Source organism: Oncorhynchus clarkii, chromosome 4, assembly GCF_045791955.1.
Source record: "Oncorhynchus clarkii lewisi isolate Uvic-CL-2024 chromosome 4, UVic_Ocla_1.0, whole genome shotgun sequence".
Taxonomy (NCBI): domain Eukaryota; kingdom Metazoa; phylum Chordata; class Actinopteri; order Salmoniformes; family Salmonidae; genus Oncorhynchus; species Oncorhynchus clarkii.
This window is the reverse complement of record NC_092150.1, coordinates 64,259,314-64,278,122: the sequence shown is the minus strand read 5'-3', so window position 1 is coordinate 64,278,122 and position 18,809 is coordinate 64,259,314. Positions and strand designations below refer to the sequence as shown.

Here is an 18,809-nt window from a genome sequence, read left to right as displayed (position 1 = left end):
TTGCTTTTCACCACTCTGCAGCTGTCACAGATTGGTTTGCAGCACATCACAGATTTATGGTTTTGTACCTGCCTGCATATTCACCCTTCCTCAACCCAATAGAGGAGTTTTTCTCTGCCTGGAGGTGGAAAGTGTTTGGTCACCACCCACATGACCAAATGTCTCTTTTGGAAGCCATGCGTGCCGGATGTGAGGACACGAGTCCAGAGGACTGCCAGGGATGGATAAGGCACTCCAGAAGGTTCTTCCCCAGGTGCATGGCAAGAGAAAACATTAGATGTGATGTTGAAGAAAACCTGTGGCCTGATGCTAGAGAGAGACAGGATTAGCCCCTCAATTATTTGTTCGAATTACAGTATGTACTTTTAGTTTCTACCTTTTTTTTCTCATTACTGTAATTCCGTAAATTACTACAGACTGTTGAAGCAAACTGCTAATTTTCATTTACCTTAAAGAATTGTTATGTTCTAAAAATTTTAATAAATCATGTGAAAGAATGTCACTCTTTTCTTTGAAGAAAATATTACTTTGTATGAAGTCACTGAAATTGTTCAAACTGTAAAGATGAAAAGTTTGTATTTTCTGTATTGGTGTTTGATGCTAGTGTTTTTACTCTCAGTGTGTTCTGAGTGACAGTGTGTGTTATCTCAGTGAGGGTTGTGCATAGTGTTTGGCTGCACTGAGCATGTTTTGAGCCATGTGTTAAGAGTTGTGTTGCTTGGAATGAGTTTTGCAGGTGATGTGAACTGTTTAGCTCAGGTGACTGTTGGTAGTGCAGACTGTAGTTAGAGTTTTGCACATGTGACTCCAGTTGTGCCCACTGTCGTTTAGCAATCGAAAAAAACTGTAATACTGTATTTCACATGTTATGTTTATGAGAACATTTTAGGAGGGTGGAGTTTGTTGGTATCTGAATGTGGGATAAGGATTACTTAGAATTCCTATTGATAAAGGCGTAGACAATGGCTCATAAAAGCAAACAGCATATCAAACCTGCTTGCTGGCAAATGAGTAATCAAACTAGTAAAACTGCTGATACACTGGGAGTGTCTTAGGATAAGTTAAAGATCTTGCTTATAAAATCTTATATATATATATATATATAGTATACACTGAGTGTACAAAACATTAGGAACAACTTCCTAATATTGAGTTGCACTCAAAACAGCCTCAATTCGTCGGGGTCATGGACTCTACAAGCTGTCGAAAGCGTTCCACAGGGATGCTGGCCCATGTTGACTACAATGCTTCCCACTGTTGTGTCAAGTTGGCTGGATGTCTTTCGGGTGGTGGACCATTCGTGAAACACACGGGACACTTTTGAGTGTGAAAAACCCAGCAGCGTGGCAGTTCTTGACTAACTCAAATGTGTGCGCCAGGCACCTAGGCACCTACTACCATAACCCATTCTAAGGCACTTAAATATTTAGTCTTGACAATTCACCCTCTGAATGACACATATACACAATCCATGTCTCAATTGTCTCAAGGCTTAAAAATCCTTCTTTAACCTGCCTTCTCCCCTTCATCTACACTGATTTAACAGGTGACATCAATAAGTGATCATATCTTTCACCTGAATTCACCTGGTCAGTCTATGGCATGGAAAGAGCAGGTGTCCTTAATGTTTTGTACACTCAGTGTTTAATGGCTCAACACAAGTTGAGTCTCAGTGATGTTACATCTCAGTGGAAGTACTTTTGTCCCAATACTTTTGGTCCCCTAAAACGGTGGGACTACTACAGTGGTTCTCCCTTTAAAAGTTTTGAGCTTATGCCGTGACCATTTGTGGTAGATGGTGGCAGATTGTGGTAAATTGCATCATTCTGGCAACAACGGCTGACATTTAAATAATGTGCCATAGAATTCTGCGACACCCCGCAAGCTGTGCTGCAGTACGCAGCAACTTTTAAAAGAAGAACCACTGTATGTACAAAAAGTGCAGTAACTAAAGCTGACAGTCTGCACTTTAACCTCATAGTCATTGTATCATTTCAAATCCAAAGTGCTGGAGTACAGATAGATACGTATAGATTGCATCAGGATTACTGTTAAAGTGCTATTTGGGTTGTTAATTGGATTTGTTCCATTATTTCTTGATTTCTTGTTCTTTCTATTTTTAATTGATTATTTGTGTACCTGTTTTACATTTTACTGCGTTGTTAGGAGCTAGTAACATAAGCATTTCGCTGCACCAACTATAACATCTGCTAAACTGTGTACGCGACCAATACATTTAGAATTGATTAGTATGATGGAAAATTGCTTCCTTTTCGGTAGAGTAAAAACATACCTTTTTCCAAGCTGCAGCGATGCACTCATGCAGGCCATAGGGCCTGAGCACCTGCAGTCCTTCACATGTGTTGTACATCTGCCGACACACAAAGATAAAGGCCCCGCTCACGCCATAGGATGTCTCTGCATTGCGTAACAATGGCAGCTCTTTAGCCAGGAGCCTCTGGGTGAACTGAACGATTACATGGGCAGCTGAAATACTAGACCACAAATAAAACACCCTGATCGATTACATGAGCCGTCACTCATACTGGTATACCATTCAAATGTTTGATGTATAAGGATTAACAATCCAACATAAATTGTTGTGCTCTGTAAGTACACAAGAAAAAACGTCATACTTTTTTAGTACACTTAAGATGCTGAAAGTGCAATATTCATAATAATAAACAATGAATAAGTACCCTGTGTATAAAATAAGTTTTTACTTACCCTTCCCCCTCACCAGAAACTAGATTTCTTTCATATAAGAAAAGTGATAATCCTCGCTCAGTGGTGGCAATTCTTGCGAGAGTGTCTGCTATATGAATCAATGAAGTTTCTGGGGAGTTTAATTTAGCCTGTGACACAAAACACTTAATTGAAATGGCTTTGGGCACATTGCAGAATTAATGCAAAATAACACAGACAACTCATACAGTGCAAATGTAACTAACTTACCACATACCATCAACACATTTCTACAATACTAATAAACATCATGCTGGGGTTGTTGGTTCATTCATTTGTATATAGAACTGAAATATTGTATAAATAAACACTTGGATTTACCCCAGCTTACACTGCATTACATATATTGAATAAATACAGGTTTATAACCATTAGAGCTGAGAGATTGTATTATTTTAGTGTAGTTATTTAGTGATACTGTACCAAGTAACCTAAAATGTAACAGATGCTTTATGGTGACCTGCTTTATGCTGACCTGCTTTACGCTGACCTGTTTTATACTGACCTGTTTATACTGACCTGCTTTATGCTTATCTGTTTTATACTGACCTTCTTTATGCTGATCTGTTTTATACTGACCTGCTTTATGCTGATCTGCTTTTGCTGACCTGTTTTATACTGACCTGCTTTATGCTGACCTGCTTTATACTGACCTGTTTTATGCTGACCTGCTTTATACTGACCTGTTCTCCTTTGAGCAGGGTGATGATGGGTGCCAGAAGTGTCTCTATGACAGGGGTTTGGTAAAGGCACTCCACTGCACACTCTGTGCGGTCACCCAGGGTCCTCAGCAACTCCATTACAAGAGTGGTGGGAGAGAGAGTGTCTAGAAACACAATTGCAACGACACACATGCAGACATGCACATACACCCACCCACACAAACACACGGGACAGCTCAGTTTAAGATTTTACGACACAGCAACGAAAATTCCTAAGTATCAGTAATCATTATTTGAACAAAGACCATGAAAGATATGTTCATTTTAAGCTATAGTTTGTGGCTTTAGCTGTGGAGCACTGGCAAAGGACATGCTGTTAGACAGGGAAGGTACATTACTATTGAACATTTAACTGGGGTAAAGGTATTGTAGTGTTGCTCATGAAAGTGAAGGGGAAATAAAATGGGTGTTGGTGTCACCAACAGATAATATACAATGAGTATACAAAACATTAAGGACACCTTCCTAATATTGAGTTGTGCCTGTCACCTACTACCCTGTTCAAAGGCACTTAAATATTTTGTCTTGCCCATTCACCCTCTGAATGGCACTCATACACAATCCATGTCTCAATTGTCTCAATGCTTAAAAATGATTCTATATCCCGTCTCCTCCACTTCATCTACACTGATTGTAGTGGGTTTAACAGGTGACATCAATAAGGGATCGTAGTTTTCACCTGGATTCACCCGGTCAGTCTGTATCATAGAAAAAGATGTAGTACACTCAGCGTATAACGGCTCAACACAAGTTGAGTCTCAGTGATGTAATGTCTTGTCTCAGTGAGTATCACAGTGTCCTCTTGACAAAGGTCTGACAGACACAAAGTGGGTGTACTCTAGAATACATATATCAAGATAAAGGGCTGTCATAAAAACTAAGCCACATACTGGAGTATCTGAGTTGTTCCACCAAATTGGATGCCTTTGAGTAGTGTAACTTGGGCAAAAACAAACTTAGATTTCACGTCATCTTTACATTCTGTCACAAATAACTAAATCTTAAAAAACACCGTTTCCCATCTCTCGAGGTGAGAACAGCCATAAATCCCCTTATGACAGGGGAATTGGAAGTTTGCTGTGGGCAACAGGGAGGGGCAATTGAAAGAAAGCTTCACAAAAATGGCTTCATTGTTAAAACATTCCTAGCTTGTCTATCTATGGTTAGCAAGGGTTGACAAGTTATGTTTGACCCTCTCACTTTTCAACCACAAAATACCAGAATACAGACACACAAAAAAACATAGAACCAGCTCAGCTGCTTTTACACTGTGGTGTCAGGATTATATGTTCAATGTTATTTTAAAATATATATTTAACAATAAATACTTTCACCACATTAAAACAAGAGTTCAGTTCACGTAACAGGGTTGCCCTTAAAATGAGGGACAGACAGACGTGAACGACAAAATAAATAATACTACTGGGAAATGACTTTGTCAAAGCAGCAAAAGAACTAGGGCCGATGAAGGTGGGGGAAAAAAAGTATTCCTAGAAGTCACAAAGGGTGCATCGGGGGACATATCAAAATGCTGCATTTTGGGACTTTAGCCAGACTTCAGTCATTATAAAAATCTGATGTATTGAATTCTCCATGTGGTCTATATTAAAGGGCACGTCCATTAATATAACTTGCTTTTAAATGCAATATTTCTACTTAAAATATCAAAGGGATGCAAAAGGCACTCATTTCATGGAACAACTCATCTGTTGTTACACCTTCTTGCATAGTTGAGTCATCATCTTAATGAGAGGGTGGGAAGCATGTGTAAAAGAAGGCTGGATAGTGAGCCAAGGGATGGGAGAGGCAACGTGAACCACACCTGCATGTGATGAGTCACTGTGAGGAGGCTTGGGGTGTTGGTACATGATGCTAATCAGAATGACAAGCAAGTCTGTCAGACTGACTGGATCTGTAAGAAAATGACACATGTATCAGACAGTTAGGGTGGCAACCGAGAGTAATGCAACAGCTCTTCCTCCAGGATGGGGGTCAAAGCAACTTCTGTTAAAAAACTGTCAAACTACGCTTTTTTTTCCAGTTTAAAAAAAAGTATTCACTTATGTTCATACCTTTGCGTTTCCACACTGTGACGGGAAAGAGCTTTCTCCCATTAGTGTACATGAGAAGCCTTCCAAGCACACATAATGAGTGAACGAAATACATATATTCCAGCTCCTTGGTAGTGTAGAGAGTCCTTTGAGCAGTGCCTGGACAGAAACAAGATTATGCTTCAACAGTGGGAACAAAAGAGATAACATGCTGTCTAAACTCCTTTAACATTTATTCAGGTGAAACTCCATTCACGACATGTAACAAATAGCATGCTGATGTAATTTGATATGAAACATAATACAATTTCTTCACCAACCTATCTTTTAGCATATGCTGAAACAAAAAAACGGTACTGATAATACAGGTTCAAACAAGGGACAAAAAAAGCCTTTTGCACAATCACTGACAACGGGGTCAGTTTATCTGTGTTCATCCAATGCAAGGTCAAGAACGCAGCCTCACTCTACGGCAGAGCTGCCCCACAGAAGACAACACGAGGCACGCTCTGTTTTAAGGAGAACTATAAGGGAGAGAGACATTAGGCATCTTTTTTATTAGGCCTTCCATTCTATATATGAGGCTGTAGGAAATATCAACGGCACTGTATTCAGGAGAAACAGCGTATGGGAGAGAAATAGTGGGCCATTCTTAGGTCTCAGTGGATATAGCATTGGGAGAGGAGAGAGAAGCTAGTCTGAAATAGAGTACAGGCTTAGGAAATGTTTTTTTCAAAAAGCCTAAGAGATGCTTAAATCGTTTCTGCACTTCTATAACCCCAGTCTCCCTTACCCAATTACCTCCTACATAGCTTACAATTAGTTGTTTAGCACAATCATGGTGTTGTCCCGCCTACACCCGCTCCCCATGTCCAGGGCTTGACGTCGCCAGTCTACTAATCACCGGTCCTGGCAACCATATTACCCACACCCGCTCCCCATCATTACCCACACCCGCTCTCCATCATTACCCACACCCGCTCTCCATCATTACCCACATCCGCTCTCCATCATTACCCACACCCGCTCCCCATCATTACCCACACCCACTCTCCATCATTACCCACACCCGCCCCCCATCATTACCCACACCCGCTCCCCACCATTACCCACACCCGCTCCCCATCATTACCCACACCCGCTCTCCATCATTACCCACACCCGCTCTCCATCATTACACACACCCGCTCTCTATCATTACCCACACCCGCTCTCCATCATTACCCACACCCGCTCCCCATCATTACCCACACCCGCTCCCCTTCATTACCCACACCTGCTCCCCATCATTACCCACACCCGCTCCCCATCATTACCCACACCCGCTCTCCATCATTACCCACACTCGCTCCCCATCATTATCCACACCCGCTCTCCATCATTATCCACACCCGCTCCCCATCATTACCCACACCCACTCCCCATCATTACCCACACCCGCTCACCACCATTACCCACACCCGCTTCCCATCATTACCCACACCCGCTCTCCATCATTAACCCACACCCGCTCTCTATCATTACCCACACCCGCTCTTCATCATTACCCACACCCGCTCTGCATCATTACCCACACCCGCTCCCCAATATTACCCACACCCGCTCCCCATCATTACCCACACCCGCTCCCAATCATTACCCACACCGGTTCCCCATCATTACCCACACCCGCTCCCCATCATTACCCACACCCGCTCCCCATCATTACCCACACCCGTTCCCCATCATTACCCACACCCGCTCCCCACCATTACCCACATCCGCTCCCCACCATTACCCACACCCGCTCCCCATCTTTACCCACACCTGCTCCCAATCATTACCCCCACCTGCTCCCCATCATTACCCACACCCGCTCCCCACCATTACCCACACCCGCTCCCCACCATTACCCACACCCGCTCCCCATCTTTACCCACACCTGCTTCCGATCATTACCCCCACCTGCTACCCATCATTACCCACACCTGGACTTCATCATCACCTTGATTACCTTCCCTTTATTTAGCTTTCAGTAGCACCAGTCATCAGGCAGAATTGGTTTGTTTTCACGTTCAGTACACTACTCCTGGTTTGTTCACCTGCCTTGTCTTATTATTAAACTCTCTTTCTACACCTGCTTCCTGACTCCCTACATATTCATTACAGGTGAGCTCCAGTTCACACAAGTCATTCTTTGTGTCATGGACCAAATGATGAATACATATCACATGGTCATACATAATCTGGGCTTCTCAAGACTCAAAAGACCAGACTTGAATATACTCTGGCTGCTGTTATAGACATTTTGCTATTCTACTCCCTGAGCTTGGCCAGTCAGTGATTTCCTCCATCCCCACCATCCTTAACAGTATTTCACTATGCAGCTCCTCTGCTCTTCCCCAGACTACACAGTATACACAGTGGTAATCTCTTTCAAAGCATGGGAGCCCTCCTCGGCCCTGGCGATAGATAGATAGCAGCAGAGCCATCGGGCCTGGAGAGGAGGAGGACAGACTGTAAGACCACAGACAGAGGAAAACAAACCACCGGGTGTCTGATAACTGCAGATACGGGCCGCCTCAACAAGACTTGACTTATTCAGTATCTAAACACCCCACACTCAGTGGGATAAGGAGGCGTGTGAACCAGGTGAATAGGGAGAGGTGGAGGCGAGCTGGGAGGAAGGGCCTGGCGCCTGCATTGAGTTCTCAAGGGATGTACAGCAGGTGAAAAGCCAAAGAAAAAGCTATTAGCCTCTAATGATTAAAATGTCCTGTGTAATAATTAGAAATGTTCTCCAACAACCAAATACACTGCTCAAAAAAATAAAGGGAACACTTAAACAACACAATGTAACTCCAAGTCAATCACACTTCTGTGAAATCAAACTGTCCACTTAGGAAGCAACACTGATTGACAATACATTTCACATGCTGTTGTGCAAATGGAATAGACAACAGGTGGAAATTATAGGCAATTAGCAAGACACCCCCAATAAAGGAGTGGTTCTGCAGGTGGGGACCACAGACCACTTCTCAGTTCCTATGCTTCCTGGCTGATGTTTTGGTCACTTTTGAATGCTGGCGGTGCTTTCACTCTAGCGGTAGCATGAGATGGAGTCTACAACCCACACAAGTGACTCAGGTAGTGCAGGTCATCCAGGATGGCACATCAATGCGAGCTATGGCAAGAAGTTTTGCTGTGTCTGTCAGCGTAGTGTCCAGAGCATGGAGGCGCTACCAGGAGACAGGCCAGTACATCAGGAGACGTGGAGGAGGCCGTAGGAGCGCAACAACCCAGCAGCAGGACCGCTACCTCCGCCTTTGTGCAAGGAGGAGCAGGAGGAGCACTGCCAGAGCCCTGCAAAATGACCTCCAGCAGGCCACAAATGTGCATGTGTCTGCTCAAACGGTCAGAAACAGACTGAGGGTGGTATGAGGGCCCGACGTCCACAGGTGGGGGTTGTGCTTACAGCCCAACACCGTGCAGGACGTTTGGCATTTGCCAGAGAACACCAAGATTGGCAAATTCGCCACTGGCGCCCTGTGCTCTTCACAGATGAAAGCAGGTTCACACTGAGCACATGTGGCAGACGTGACAGTCTGGAGACACCATGGAGAACGTTCTGCTGCCTGCAACATCCTCCAACATGACCGGTTTGACAGTGGGTCAGTCATGGTGTGGGGTGACATTTCTTTGGGGAGCCGCACAGCCCTCCATGTGCTCGCCAGAGGTAGACTGACTGCCATTAGGTACCGAGATGAGATCCTCAGACCCCTTGTGAGACCATATGCTGGTGCGGTTGGCCCTGGGTTCCTCCTAATGCAAGACAATGCTAGACCTCATGTGGCTGGAGTGTGTCAGCAGTTCCTGCAAGAGGAAGGTATTGATGCTATGGACTGGCCCGCCCGTTCCCCAAACCTGAATCCAATTGAGCACATCTGGAACATCATGTCTCGCTCCATCCACCAACGCCACGTTGCACCACAGACTGTCCAGGAGTTGGCGGATGCTTTAGTCCAGGTCTGGGAGGAGATCCCTCAGGAGACCATCCGTCACCTCATCAGTAGCATGCTCAGGCGTTGTAGGGAGGTCATACAGTCACGTGGAGGCCACACACACTACTGAGCCTCATTTTGACTTGTTTTAAGGACATTACATCAAAGTTGGATCAGCCTGTAGTGTGGTTTTCCACTTTAATTTTGAGTGTGACTCCAAATCCAGACCTCCATGGGTTGATAAATTTGATTTCCATTGATCGTTTTTGTGTGATTTTGTTGTCAGCACATTCAACTATGTAAAGAAAAAAAGTATTTAATAAGAATATTTCATTCATTCAGATCTAGGATGTGTTATTTTAGTGTTCCCTTCATTTGTTTTGAGCAGTGTACAAAATAGGTCTACATGTTGGTTATTGGTGTTGTGCTACAGTAGATCTTGGTTACAATATAATTTGAATAGAATGGAGAAATACCAGTGTAGATGAAAGTTTAATTTACCGATGTGCTGGTGCTCCATAGAGTGGATGACCTCAGCCGTCTCATCTCTGACTGGGTCACAGGAGTCATAATAATGAATGCACTGCTGAAGAGCTGCCACAATCTGGGATAGAACAGCGCTCATTACAATCATCAAAGGAATGTTGAAAACACTGAAAAAATACAACTGAAGACCTGTAAAGTAAATCATTTGTTTGAGGGTAATACATTTTCCAGCACTCTACCTGCGAATAGAATATAACTAGATAAATATAAATAAAGTTTAATGTCTTCAACATTCATCAACTGTATACTGCAAGACAATAGCTATAAAGGTAATCTAGACTTTAATCTTAATAAAACTGGAAACAAATGTATCATCACGAAGGAGGACAATCATCAGCTCGTCATCAATCGCCTTACCACCACCCTCACTGTCACAGAACCATAAAGATGAGTCATCACTCACTCACCAGAGACTTGTACTTCCTCTCCAGGAGCCTAAAGACCACGGTCCTGCTGTAGTAACCATGCTGGAAGAGACAGGAATGACATCATATTCACTCAGCACTGACAATTGGTTTGACTACTTATACTTTTTTGTGGTGTTTAGAGAAGGTTAATATTGTGCTCACCATCCACTTCTTAAACCAGGTGGCTTTGATATCCAGTAAGGCAATGAGGTGCATGGGCTTCAAGGTTTTCTCTGACCCTTGTGGCTCTAACCCGTGTTCAGGGTTTATGGACAGGAGGGAGAAAGTACTCTCTATTATCTCCTCCATGTACCTAGTGACAGAAAGAAGATACTAAATCTAATTCTAGATTAAACTATTAATTTGGATCACTTCATAAAATAGAACAAACATCTCACTTCTCTGGGTGCCGAATCCAAAAGGTTGTTACTTCCTTCTGAAAATCATTCATTAATCGCATCTGGCAAAAAAAACAAAAAAAAGTGTAATAATTACATCATTTTCATATAGGTATAACTGCCATGAAAGTATCCCATTAGAGAGGGTGCATACTTGTTTTAGGAGACGGGTAATGTCCTGTCTGTTTACATCAATCCCCGCTGATCCAGTAGGGAGGCTCAATTTATGGTACAGGAAGTCAGACTCCAGACTTTTGGCTATTTATCAGAAGGCAAAATATGTATTATCCACATCAGACTTTGATTTTTTTTTTAAACATTACATTTCAGAAACATATACGGGAAAAACAAATGAATTACCTAAACTGGTGTAGATCTCCCTTGTTACATTCAGTGGCGAACAGGAGAATGTTTTTGCAAAAAAGCGCAGGACCTTATCCTGAGTAGAGAGTAAACAAAATAATACTGAGTAATCTGAGGAGAGAAACAGACAACCTTCGGGAAATAGGACTCATACAAATGTGAATTGTTGCAATTTCACTGTGACAAATGTTCATCAGACTGAAAACAACTAAAGTTGACCACAAGTTCCCTAGGGGGTGAATTCCCATATCAGAGTATCCTTTTCTATTTATGGACCTTGTATTCATTTGAGGTTTCAAATGTCTACTCTAAGTATGCCTACAAGAAATACCGACAATGTGTACCTATATACTATAGGCTTACTTTACTTTGAGTTAATATATTAGAAATCATCAGTTGCCAAACTAAGCTGGCCAGCTCTTTTCCTTGTTTTGATTTTCAAAATGTCACAAGAAAGGCATCTCTCTGAGAACATGTTATCTCCACTCATAGGAGCCAACCTTTCTGTGAGCATTATTCAGTGACTTACACTGAGGTCAGGGTCTGGGTCAGCCAAGGCAGCAGAGAGGTTCCTGCGCAGGCCACTCCAACTCTCACAGCTTAGCACATCCGAGGGCGGGGCACAGCACAGAGCCTGCAGGGCCTCCCAGCGCACCTGCACAACACATCACTTTCACTCTCAGGGACCACACAACATTGGCTCCAATCAATTAAATCTCTGCCGCTAGTAATAACCTAGCAAATTATACAGGATAGAAATCATATTGAAATCCTTTTACCTCTTTAGGCCTACTAGGGTCAAGCTTTTCAGCAAGAACTTGCAGCTGTTCTTGTTTGATAAATGCATAACTCTGTATGGAAACATGGAAGCATTTGCAACTGTAGTTAATGTGTAATTACTGTACATTCCCTTTTTTGAGCTTGGTAAACTAAAATTAGACAGCATAAATTACACTGATTACAAACGCAACTCAGAGGCAACACAAACAAATGTAGCCTATAACGTAATGATTTACACATTTAATAGTATTACATATCCAAACCAAAATAAATATGTTAATAAGGTATAATGATACTGTTCTGATAGTGTATAAAAAGCCATTCAGTGGATAGTTGGGTGGATCCTCACTTTGTCCAGGCCTAGATTAAACCCCCTATAAATCAATATGAACTCTGCCAGCACAAACGAAAACACATCATGCGTTTATATAGCAATGCTGAGTAGCAGACCACAAAGTTGCAGACCAAATTCAATTAGGGCATCAAAAGTGACTTGTAGGCTATTTATTTTACATGCTATTACCTGATTGAAGGATGAATCACTGTCGGAACAGTTGTCTGTGTAATGGCTGTTTGACTGCTGATGTTGGCTCTCCCTGTGCATCTCCTCCTTTCTCAGTTGGTCCTCTTCAAATTTATTAATCAAGGATTCAACGACTACCATCATCGTGTTCTTCAATGTCTGCATCATTTGCTTGTATCTACACATGAGAAAGTAAATGTGATGGGTGAATGCAATGCCATATCTAGTCTACACTCCTGCTTCAAGATTGTATTCGTTGTGAAGCATACAAGCACATACAGACTTCCCCTGTAAGCAGTGGAATATTCGGTGAAATAAGTGGCGAGTCATGTTAGTCATCTCCGATTCAATGGGAATGCTTAATGGACACTGGAAAGAGACACCATACATACTCTCCAGATTCTCTAGTCTTCCTTGTAACAGCATGGACCAAGGTGTCCTGAACAGACCCAACAGCATATCCCTCTCCTCGGGCACAGCTCTCTGTCTCCTCCTCGATGACTGCTCCCAGAGAGCTTTCCACATACTGCCGCAGGTACTTAACAAATTCATAACTAAAAAAAGAGACCAATAATAAACAAGAATGATATGAAAATGGACACAAATTACTACAGATTTGATGGGAACAATCGAGAAAGCAATTTATTTCTGAATACTTATGGAAGTTCTTGTCTGTCTCCTCCAGATGAAGCAAGATTTCCTCTGCACATTCAATGGATGGTGCACCAGAGATTCTGTCTTTGATGCTTTTTAGAAGTTGCCTCAACAGAGACTGAAGTTCAGCCTCAGCCTCAGCTGAGAACTGAGACATGGTCTTGATGTGGATTCACTCTTCTCTGCAGAAATACTGTAACGTTATCTGCAGAATTCAGATTAGAATGTGCCAACTTTGTTATCTAGCTAGCTACTATAGCGCTTCTTCAATGCGATAACTAGCTAGTTAGACAAGCGATGTAATTGTATTAAAAACCTGTACACGCATTGTATTGCTATGTAGCTAGTTGATGGTGTGTTTGTTGACATTTCTGCAATTAGGGCGCTAACATAGTTTGCTAACGACGGTAGCTAACGTTAGCTTGCTAGCTACGAAGGAAATGAGATAAAGTCCTTTGCATGACCTAACTTCGTTCAACATTTCCCCAAACCATTGCAAATGTATCACATTGTAATAAACGGTGTAAGACTTACTAGCTACATATGGTACAGCGTATTTAGTCATTATAGCTAGCTAACGTTAGCTAGTTGAATAGTTTGTAAACATTTCGAACCTGCTGCAGCTTGGCTCGACCACTGTTTCTATGGAAACAGGTAGCTAGCTCACACTCGTGCATTGTGGGATATTCAAAGCAGATGAAGGTCACAGGCAAAGATGATGCTGAGAAAAGGGTTGCAAACAAACACCAATGGTGGAGGATGTTTAAGGATGTTTGAATTTTTATGAAGTTAATATTGACAATGATGATATGCAAATTACAGCTACTACTTGTAAAAGGGTTTCAGACGTTATGCGTGTTACTGTGCCTTTAAATCCCGTTCCTGTGTTAGGTGTCACATGGTCCCCATGTTTACAATCCCTTCCGGGAAAGGAGCGTCTGTCAAAAGCCAAACTAGCTCAAGATTGCACCTGTCAGAACTGCTATTTACCTAGATGGCATAATACGAGACAAAATTGTCCTAAGTATCAAGTCAAGTATATAATCAGAAAAACGTTAGCTGGCTTATTGACGTACATAAGTAGTACAGATTGGCTAGGATTGGAAACCATTGTCTGTAGTTTTAAAAAAAAAGTTTAGCTAGCTAAATACCAACCCGTGACTGCTATGGCTGCTGTTGACAGTTTTGAGCTTTTGTACAAAGAAATTGCTCGGTCATGCAATTCATGTGTGGAAACCCTAGCCGTTGTGGGTGCTCTGTATACAGCCAGCAAAGCTGTCATCCTCGTGCGGGACTGCTACAGCTTTGTCAGGGTGCATTTCCTTCCTCGACTGATGCCAAGCACGCGCCTTGGTCGCCGTTTTGGTGAATGGGCTGTCATTTATGGTAAGGTAAATGCAATAGAATAGACAGAGAATAATTCCACAGTTCACATAAAGGGTTTTTATGTTGTGGTTCTCATCATGTCTTCTATGCCCATGTATTGCAGGTGCTTCAGAGGCCATAGGGAAAGCCTATGCAGAGGAGCTTGCCAGGCAGGGCATCTGCATCATCCTGATAAGCCAAGAGGGTGCCAGTGTCAGTGACACAGCCAAGGCCATATCTGAGACTCACCGAGTGGATACAATGGTGCTTGTGGCAGACTTCAGTCAGGGCCATGCAGCTTGCAAGCCTGTCAAAGATGCATTGCAGGACAAAGACATAGGCTTTCTAGTTAACTGTGTGGATGACTCCCTTCGCAACTCGCCAAACTTTACTGGCCTGTCTGAAGACCTGTTATGGGACGTAATCAACAGAAATATTGCTGCCACCACACTGATGACGCGCCTGGTTCTACCTGGCATGGTAGAGAGGAGACGTGGAGCAGTAGTGAACATCTCTTCTGGGGCATGTTATAGACCCTCTCCAAGCAAAGCTGCTCTCTCTGCGTCTACGGTCAGATTCTACACACACACATACACCCTATTAGGGGTGTGTGTGTGTGTGTGTGTGTGTGTGTGTGTGTGTGTGATCCTAATGACGTTCATGTTTTTAAATGCGTTGTGGCCTACTGTTTTGTTGTACTGAAATGGCTGTGATTCTTCTCTTTTTTTTTCTCAGGCTTACCTTGACAACTTTTCCCGTGCTCTGCACCATGAATATGGTCGTCAGGGAGTCTTTGTGCAAAGTCTGGTACCTTTCCAAGTGGCGCCCCATGGAGCATCAGCAGGCGGGTGGCTAATACCGCAGTCAGACGTGTATGCCCGTCATGCCATCTCCACCCTGGGCATCTCACACAGGACCACAGGCTATTGGCCTCATACACTGCAGGTACACAGATCAGTGCTGATTTAAAATGGGTCTTGGTAGAGTTGAGGGATAGACATTTAGTAGCCATAGACTAACCATGACTCTCTTGTTGGTGTTCTCTTTTCCAGTTTCGACTTGTGCAGTCAATGCCCGAATGGATTTGGGTCTTGGGGTCACGTATGCTCACAAGCTCATGCTGAAAGTTCTCCAGAAACGGAACTCCAGCCACTGAACTCATGACAACAAAGTTATGCCTTGCTGGTAGTCATACAGTCATCATACAGATGATATTACACTAGTGAGTGAATTAGTTTGTGTAATGGTTGTATCTTGAATTGCTTAACAAAATGATATTTATTCATAGTTTATAATAATACTAAAATATCTCCAGGAGTGTAGTGCCCAAATTATGTTGATGACGTCCGTGAAATGCACAGATATGGGAGGTGATGGAGATATTTTTTTGCAGTGATTTGAGGTTTATTTGACCAACTGTGATCACTGAGGTGTTTAACTGGCATTCCTATGTAAAGAGTTGTTTTGGTACAACTGACAGTATACTTGAGAATAGATTTTGAAATGGGTTCTTTTTTGTTTAGTGATGTGCTGTGATTATAATTATTGGTGATATGATTGCAGAAACAACTTGTGTGCTCGTGAATGACTTTTCATGTAGTCGATGCTTGGTGAATATGCATATGTATTATGCATAGCATAATAAAAAAAAATATCTCAATAAAGATGGTCCTTACTAGATAACTATTTGTTGATGTACTTGATCAGGGTTTCATTTTTGAACATAACATATCTACGTTTTTAACAACAAAGATAAGATAGTTTTGTAAATCATTTCTATTTAGAAAGATCAACCATCTTGACATATGTAATATTATTTAGAAAAAATGTGATCAGTCATTGTCTGTAATCCTCACAAGGACATGTGAAGCAAAGTCTGCTGTTAAAAACAAAACAATTGATGGAAGAATTAGAAAGTAACAACTGACAAAGAAATGGCAAAATCTAATTATTAGACACACAAAATACATATTGTGTATGAAAATCAATATTTGATATGTAGTCAATTCAATCTTGTTGCAGGTTGGCACTGTCTCACTTTAGTTTTTTTTTAAAGCTTAATTTCTCGGATATTGGCATACCCTGCCTCTATGTTTGGTATAGCCATACAGTAGATATCATATGAACCTAAATGATCATTTTATGGTTTCACCTTGGGCAACAACACTACCACAGGTCATTGAATGGTGTCATGACTAAGAGGTGGGATATGTAGTCTTTGTTGTGGTTTGGATGGTGCCTCCATAAGAGGGGAAGGTTGAGAGGATTCTCGGCTTCACTCTGACATCACCCTCCTGAGAGACTGAGAGCTCCAAACTTTCTGCAAGTCTTGTCCGTTGGTAAGTTGAAAAAGCAAGCAATTGACTTACGATTATTACACAATCAAATACCAGGTTTGTGCAAATCGCATTCATGACATTAGAAAGTGAGATGTAATGGTCTCTTCTTTTATTACGAAAATGCAAAGGTCTCTTAAAATAGTTAAGTGCATTGCCTCTGATAGGTAATACTATACTAGACACTCATAATGCATAGACAGTGAGGTTAATCAATTGAAATTTACATTAAAGGCATATTTTGTAAGGGTTGATGAGATTTGCTGACCATGACTAAAAAGTAATGACATAGCCTATAATTATAGTATTTATAACATGTGAACATGCCTGTTTAACAATACTTAGACTACGCGTACATTATTGATGAAAAACTATCTGCAGTGAGAGGTTTTTCCTCAGAAAATGTTGATCGGCAAAGATTCAATTTTGAGTATGCGTTCAGTAAATGACCCTGAATTAAATTGTGGCACAGGAAACTGTAATGGAAAGGCAGGAAATAATTGTAATGTCTTGTGCCTCCTGAATAAAGCAATCAATGTTTGGGGGTTTAACAAGGTCAGGTCCTTGGTTCCCACCAGATTGCAAAGGTCTGTTATTGTAATGGCTCCTGATATCTGGGCCTCATGGGCCTTCACTTATCAATGTACTCAATGGTTCAAATTAACCGATAAAGAAGGTCCTTGATTGACAAATCATTGATACATTTTAATTAGTACAGTTTACTTCATGCTGTTATGAGATCTATTCATTCTCTAAAACATTGCTTAAAACATTTGACAGTTGTAGTCATAACAGTAATCCACCATGTGATAAATCAATTATATGTTTTTCCACAGCAAACTGTCTAACTGATCGAAATGGGTGAATGGGACTTGCTGGGCCGGCTGCTGGACAAAGTGCAGTCCCACTCCACGGTCATAGGGAAGATCTGGCTAACGGTCCTGTTTGTCTTCAGGATCCTGGTCCTTGGGTCCGGGGCAGAGAAGGTGTGGGGGGACGAGCAGTCAGACTTCGTCTGTAACACAGACCAGCCGGGATGTGAGAATGTCTGTTATGACCACGCCTTCCCTATCTCACACGTCCGTTTCTGGGTGCTTCAGATCATCTCCGTTTCCACCCCAACCCTGGTGTACCTGGGCCATGTCCTCCACATCATCCACGTAGAGAAGAAAGTCCGGGAGAAGATGAAGAAGCAAGCACAGGATGAGCAGGCCAATAACTTCCTGAAGAAGGGCTACAAAGTCCCCAAGTACAGCAACGACAATGGAAAGATTAACCTGCGTGGCCGTCTGTTACGCAGTTACGTACTGCACGTACTGGTGAAGATCCTTCTAGAAGTGGGGTTCATCGTGGGACAGTACTACCTGTATGGCTTCACCCTCCAGGCCCGCTTTATCTGTGCTCGCTTCCCCTGCCCTCACAAGGTGGACTGCTTCCTGTCCAGACCCACAGAGAAAACCGTCTTCATCTGGTTTATGCTGGTGGTAGCCTGTGTGTCTCTACTCCTCAACCTCATTGAGCTCTTTTACCTGTTTGTCAAATCGGTCAAAGAGTGTCTGGACAGGCGGCAGGACTACACGGTGACCCCGGTCACCCCTGTCCTGGAGAGGAAGGCCTTTGAGAACAAAGACCAGATGATCCAGAACTGGGTCAATCTGGAGTTGGAGCTGCAGGGGAGGAAGCTGGGCAGTGGGGTGACGAAAAGTGTGGCTTCTGAGGAAAACACTGCTAACATGGGGGAAGTCCACATCTAAGGTGTCAGCTTTTGTACACATTCTTTTTCACAAAACCTGCTTGTAATGTTGACTCAATGATTCGCATGCCAGTCTATAGCCATATATATTTCTCCTAAACATTAAGTAACATATTCATCGTGTTTTTATGTGATAAAGGATTCATGTTTGAGCTTGTACCACGGGAAATATATTGTCTAATATAA

General features: G+C 42.5%; 3 protein-coding genes across 6 annotated transcripts in view; 2 read left to right on the top strand and 1 right to left on the bottom strand.

Moving 5' to 3' along the window:
- The window catches only part of LOC139407097 (TBC1 domain family, member 32), a 40,341-nt gene extending 26,516 nt beyond the window's left edge, over positions 1-13,825 (bottom strand). For 2 of the 4 annotated variants that reach the window (XR_011634059.1, XR_011634061.1), the window contains exons 1-16: positions 13,172-13,825; positions 12,908-13,069; positions 12,516-12,693; positions 11,992-12,063; positions 11,742-11,867; positions 11,210-11,288; positions 11,004-11,107; positions 10,850-10,911; positions 10,614-10,764; positions 10,452-10,511; positions 10,000-10,102; positions 5,540-5,677; positions 5,290-5,379; positions 3,429-3,571; positions 2,728-2,855; positions 2,294-2,495 (exon numbers count right to left, since the gene is read on the bottom strand). Coding sequence is in view for 1 of the 4 variants with exons in the window: in XM_071150493.1 (XP_071006594.1) it covers positions 2,294-2,495; positions 2,728-2,855; positions 3,429-3,571; positions 5,290-5,379; positions 5,540-5,677; positions 10,000-10,102; positions 10,452-10,511; positions 10,614-10,764; positions 10,850-10,911; positions 11,004-11,107; positions 11,210-11,288; positions 11,742-11,867; positions 11,992-12,063; positions 12,516-12,693; positions 12,908-13,069; positions 13,172-13,326 (1,953 nt within the window). In the remaining 3 variants the exon portion in view is untranslated. The remainder of the gene's footprint in view (positions 1-2,293; positions 2,496-2,727; positions 2,856-3,428; positions 3,572-5,289; positions 5,380-5,539; positions 5,678-9,999; positions 10,103-10,451; positions 10,512-10,613; positions 10,765-10,849; positions 10,912-11,003; positions 11,108-11,209; positions 11,289-11,741; positions 11,868-11,991; positions 12,064-12,515; positions 12,694-12,907; positions 13,070-13,171) is intronic. The other 2 variants (XR_011634060.1, XM_071150493.1) reach the window with 2 other exon arrangements.
- Positions 13,826-14,058: 233 nt separating this feature from the next.
- Positions 14,059-16,217, top strand: LOC139407780 (hydroxysteroid dehydrogenase like 1). The gene is made up of 4 exons (XM_071151640.1): positions 14,059-14,555; positions 14,659-15,104; positions 15,270-15,479; positions 15,587-16,217. Exons 1-4 carry the CDS (start codon positions 14,336-14,338, stop codon positions 15,656-15,658), a joined length of 948 nt encoding a protein of 315 aa, XP_071007741.1. The 5' UTR covers positions 14,059-14,335; the 3' UTR covers positions 15,659-16,217.
- Positions 16,218-16,846: 629 nt separating this feature from the next.
- LOC139407779 (gap junction protein, alpha 11) lies at positions 16,847-18,624 on the top strand. Its single transcript, XM_071151639.1, has 2 exons — positions 16,847-16,873; positions 17,707-18,624. Exon 2 carries the CDS (start codon positions 17,728-17,730, stop codon positions 18,622-18,624), a length of 897 nt encoding a protein of 298 aa, XP_071007740.1. The 5' UTR covers positions 16,847-16,873; positions 17,707-17,727.
- Positions 18,625-18,809: the final 185 nt, after the last annotated feature.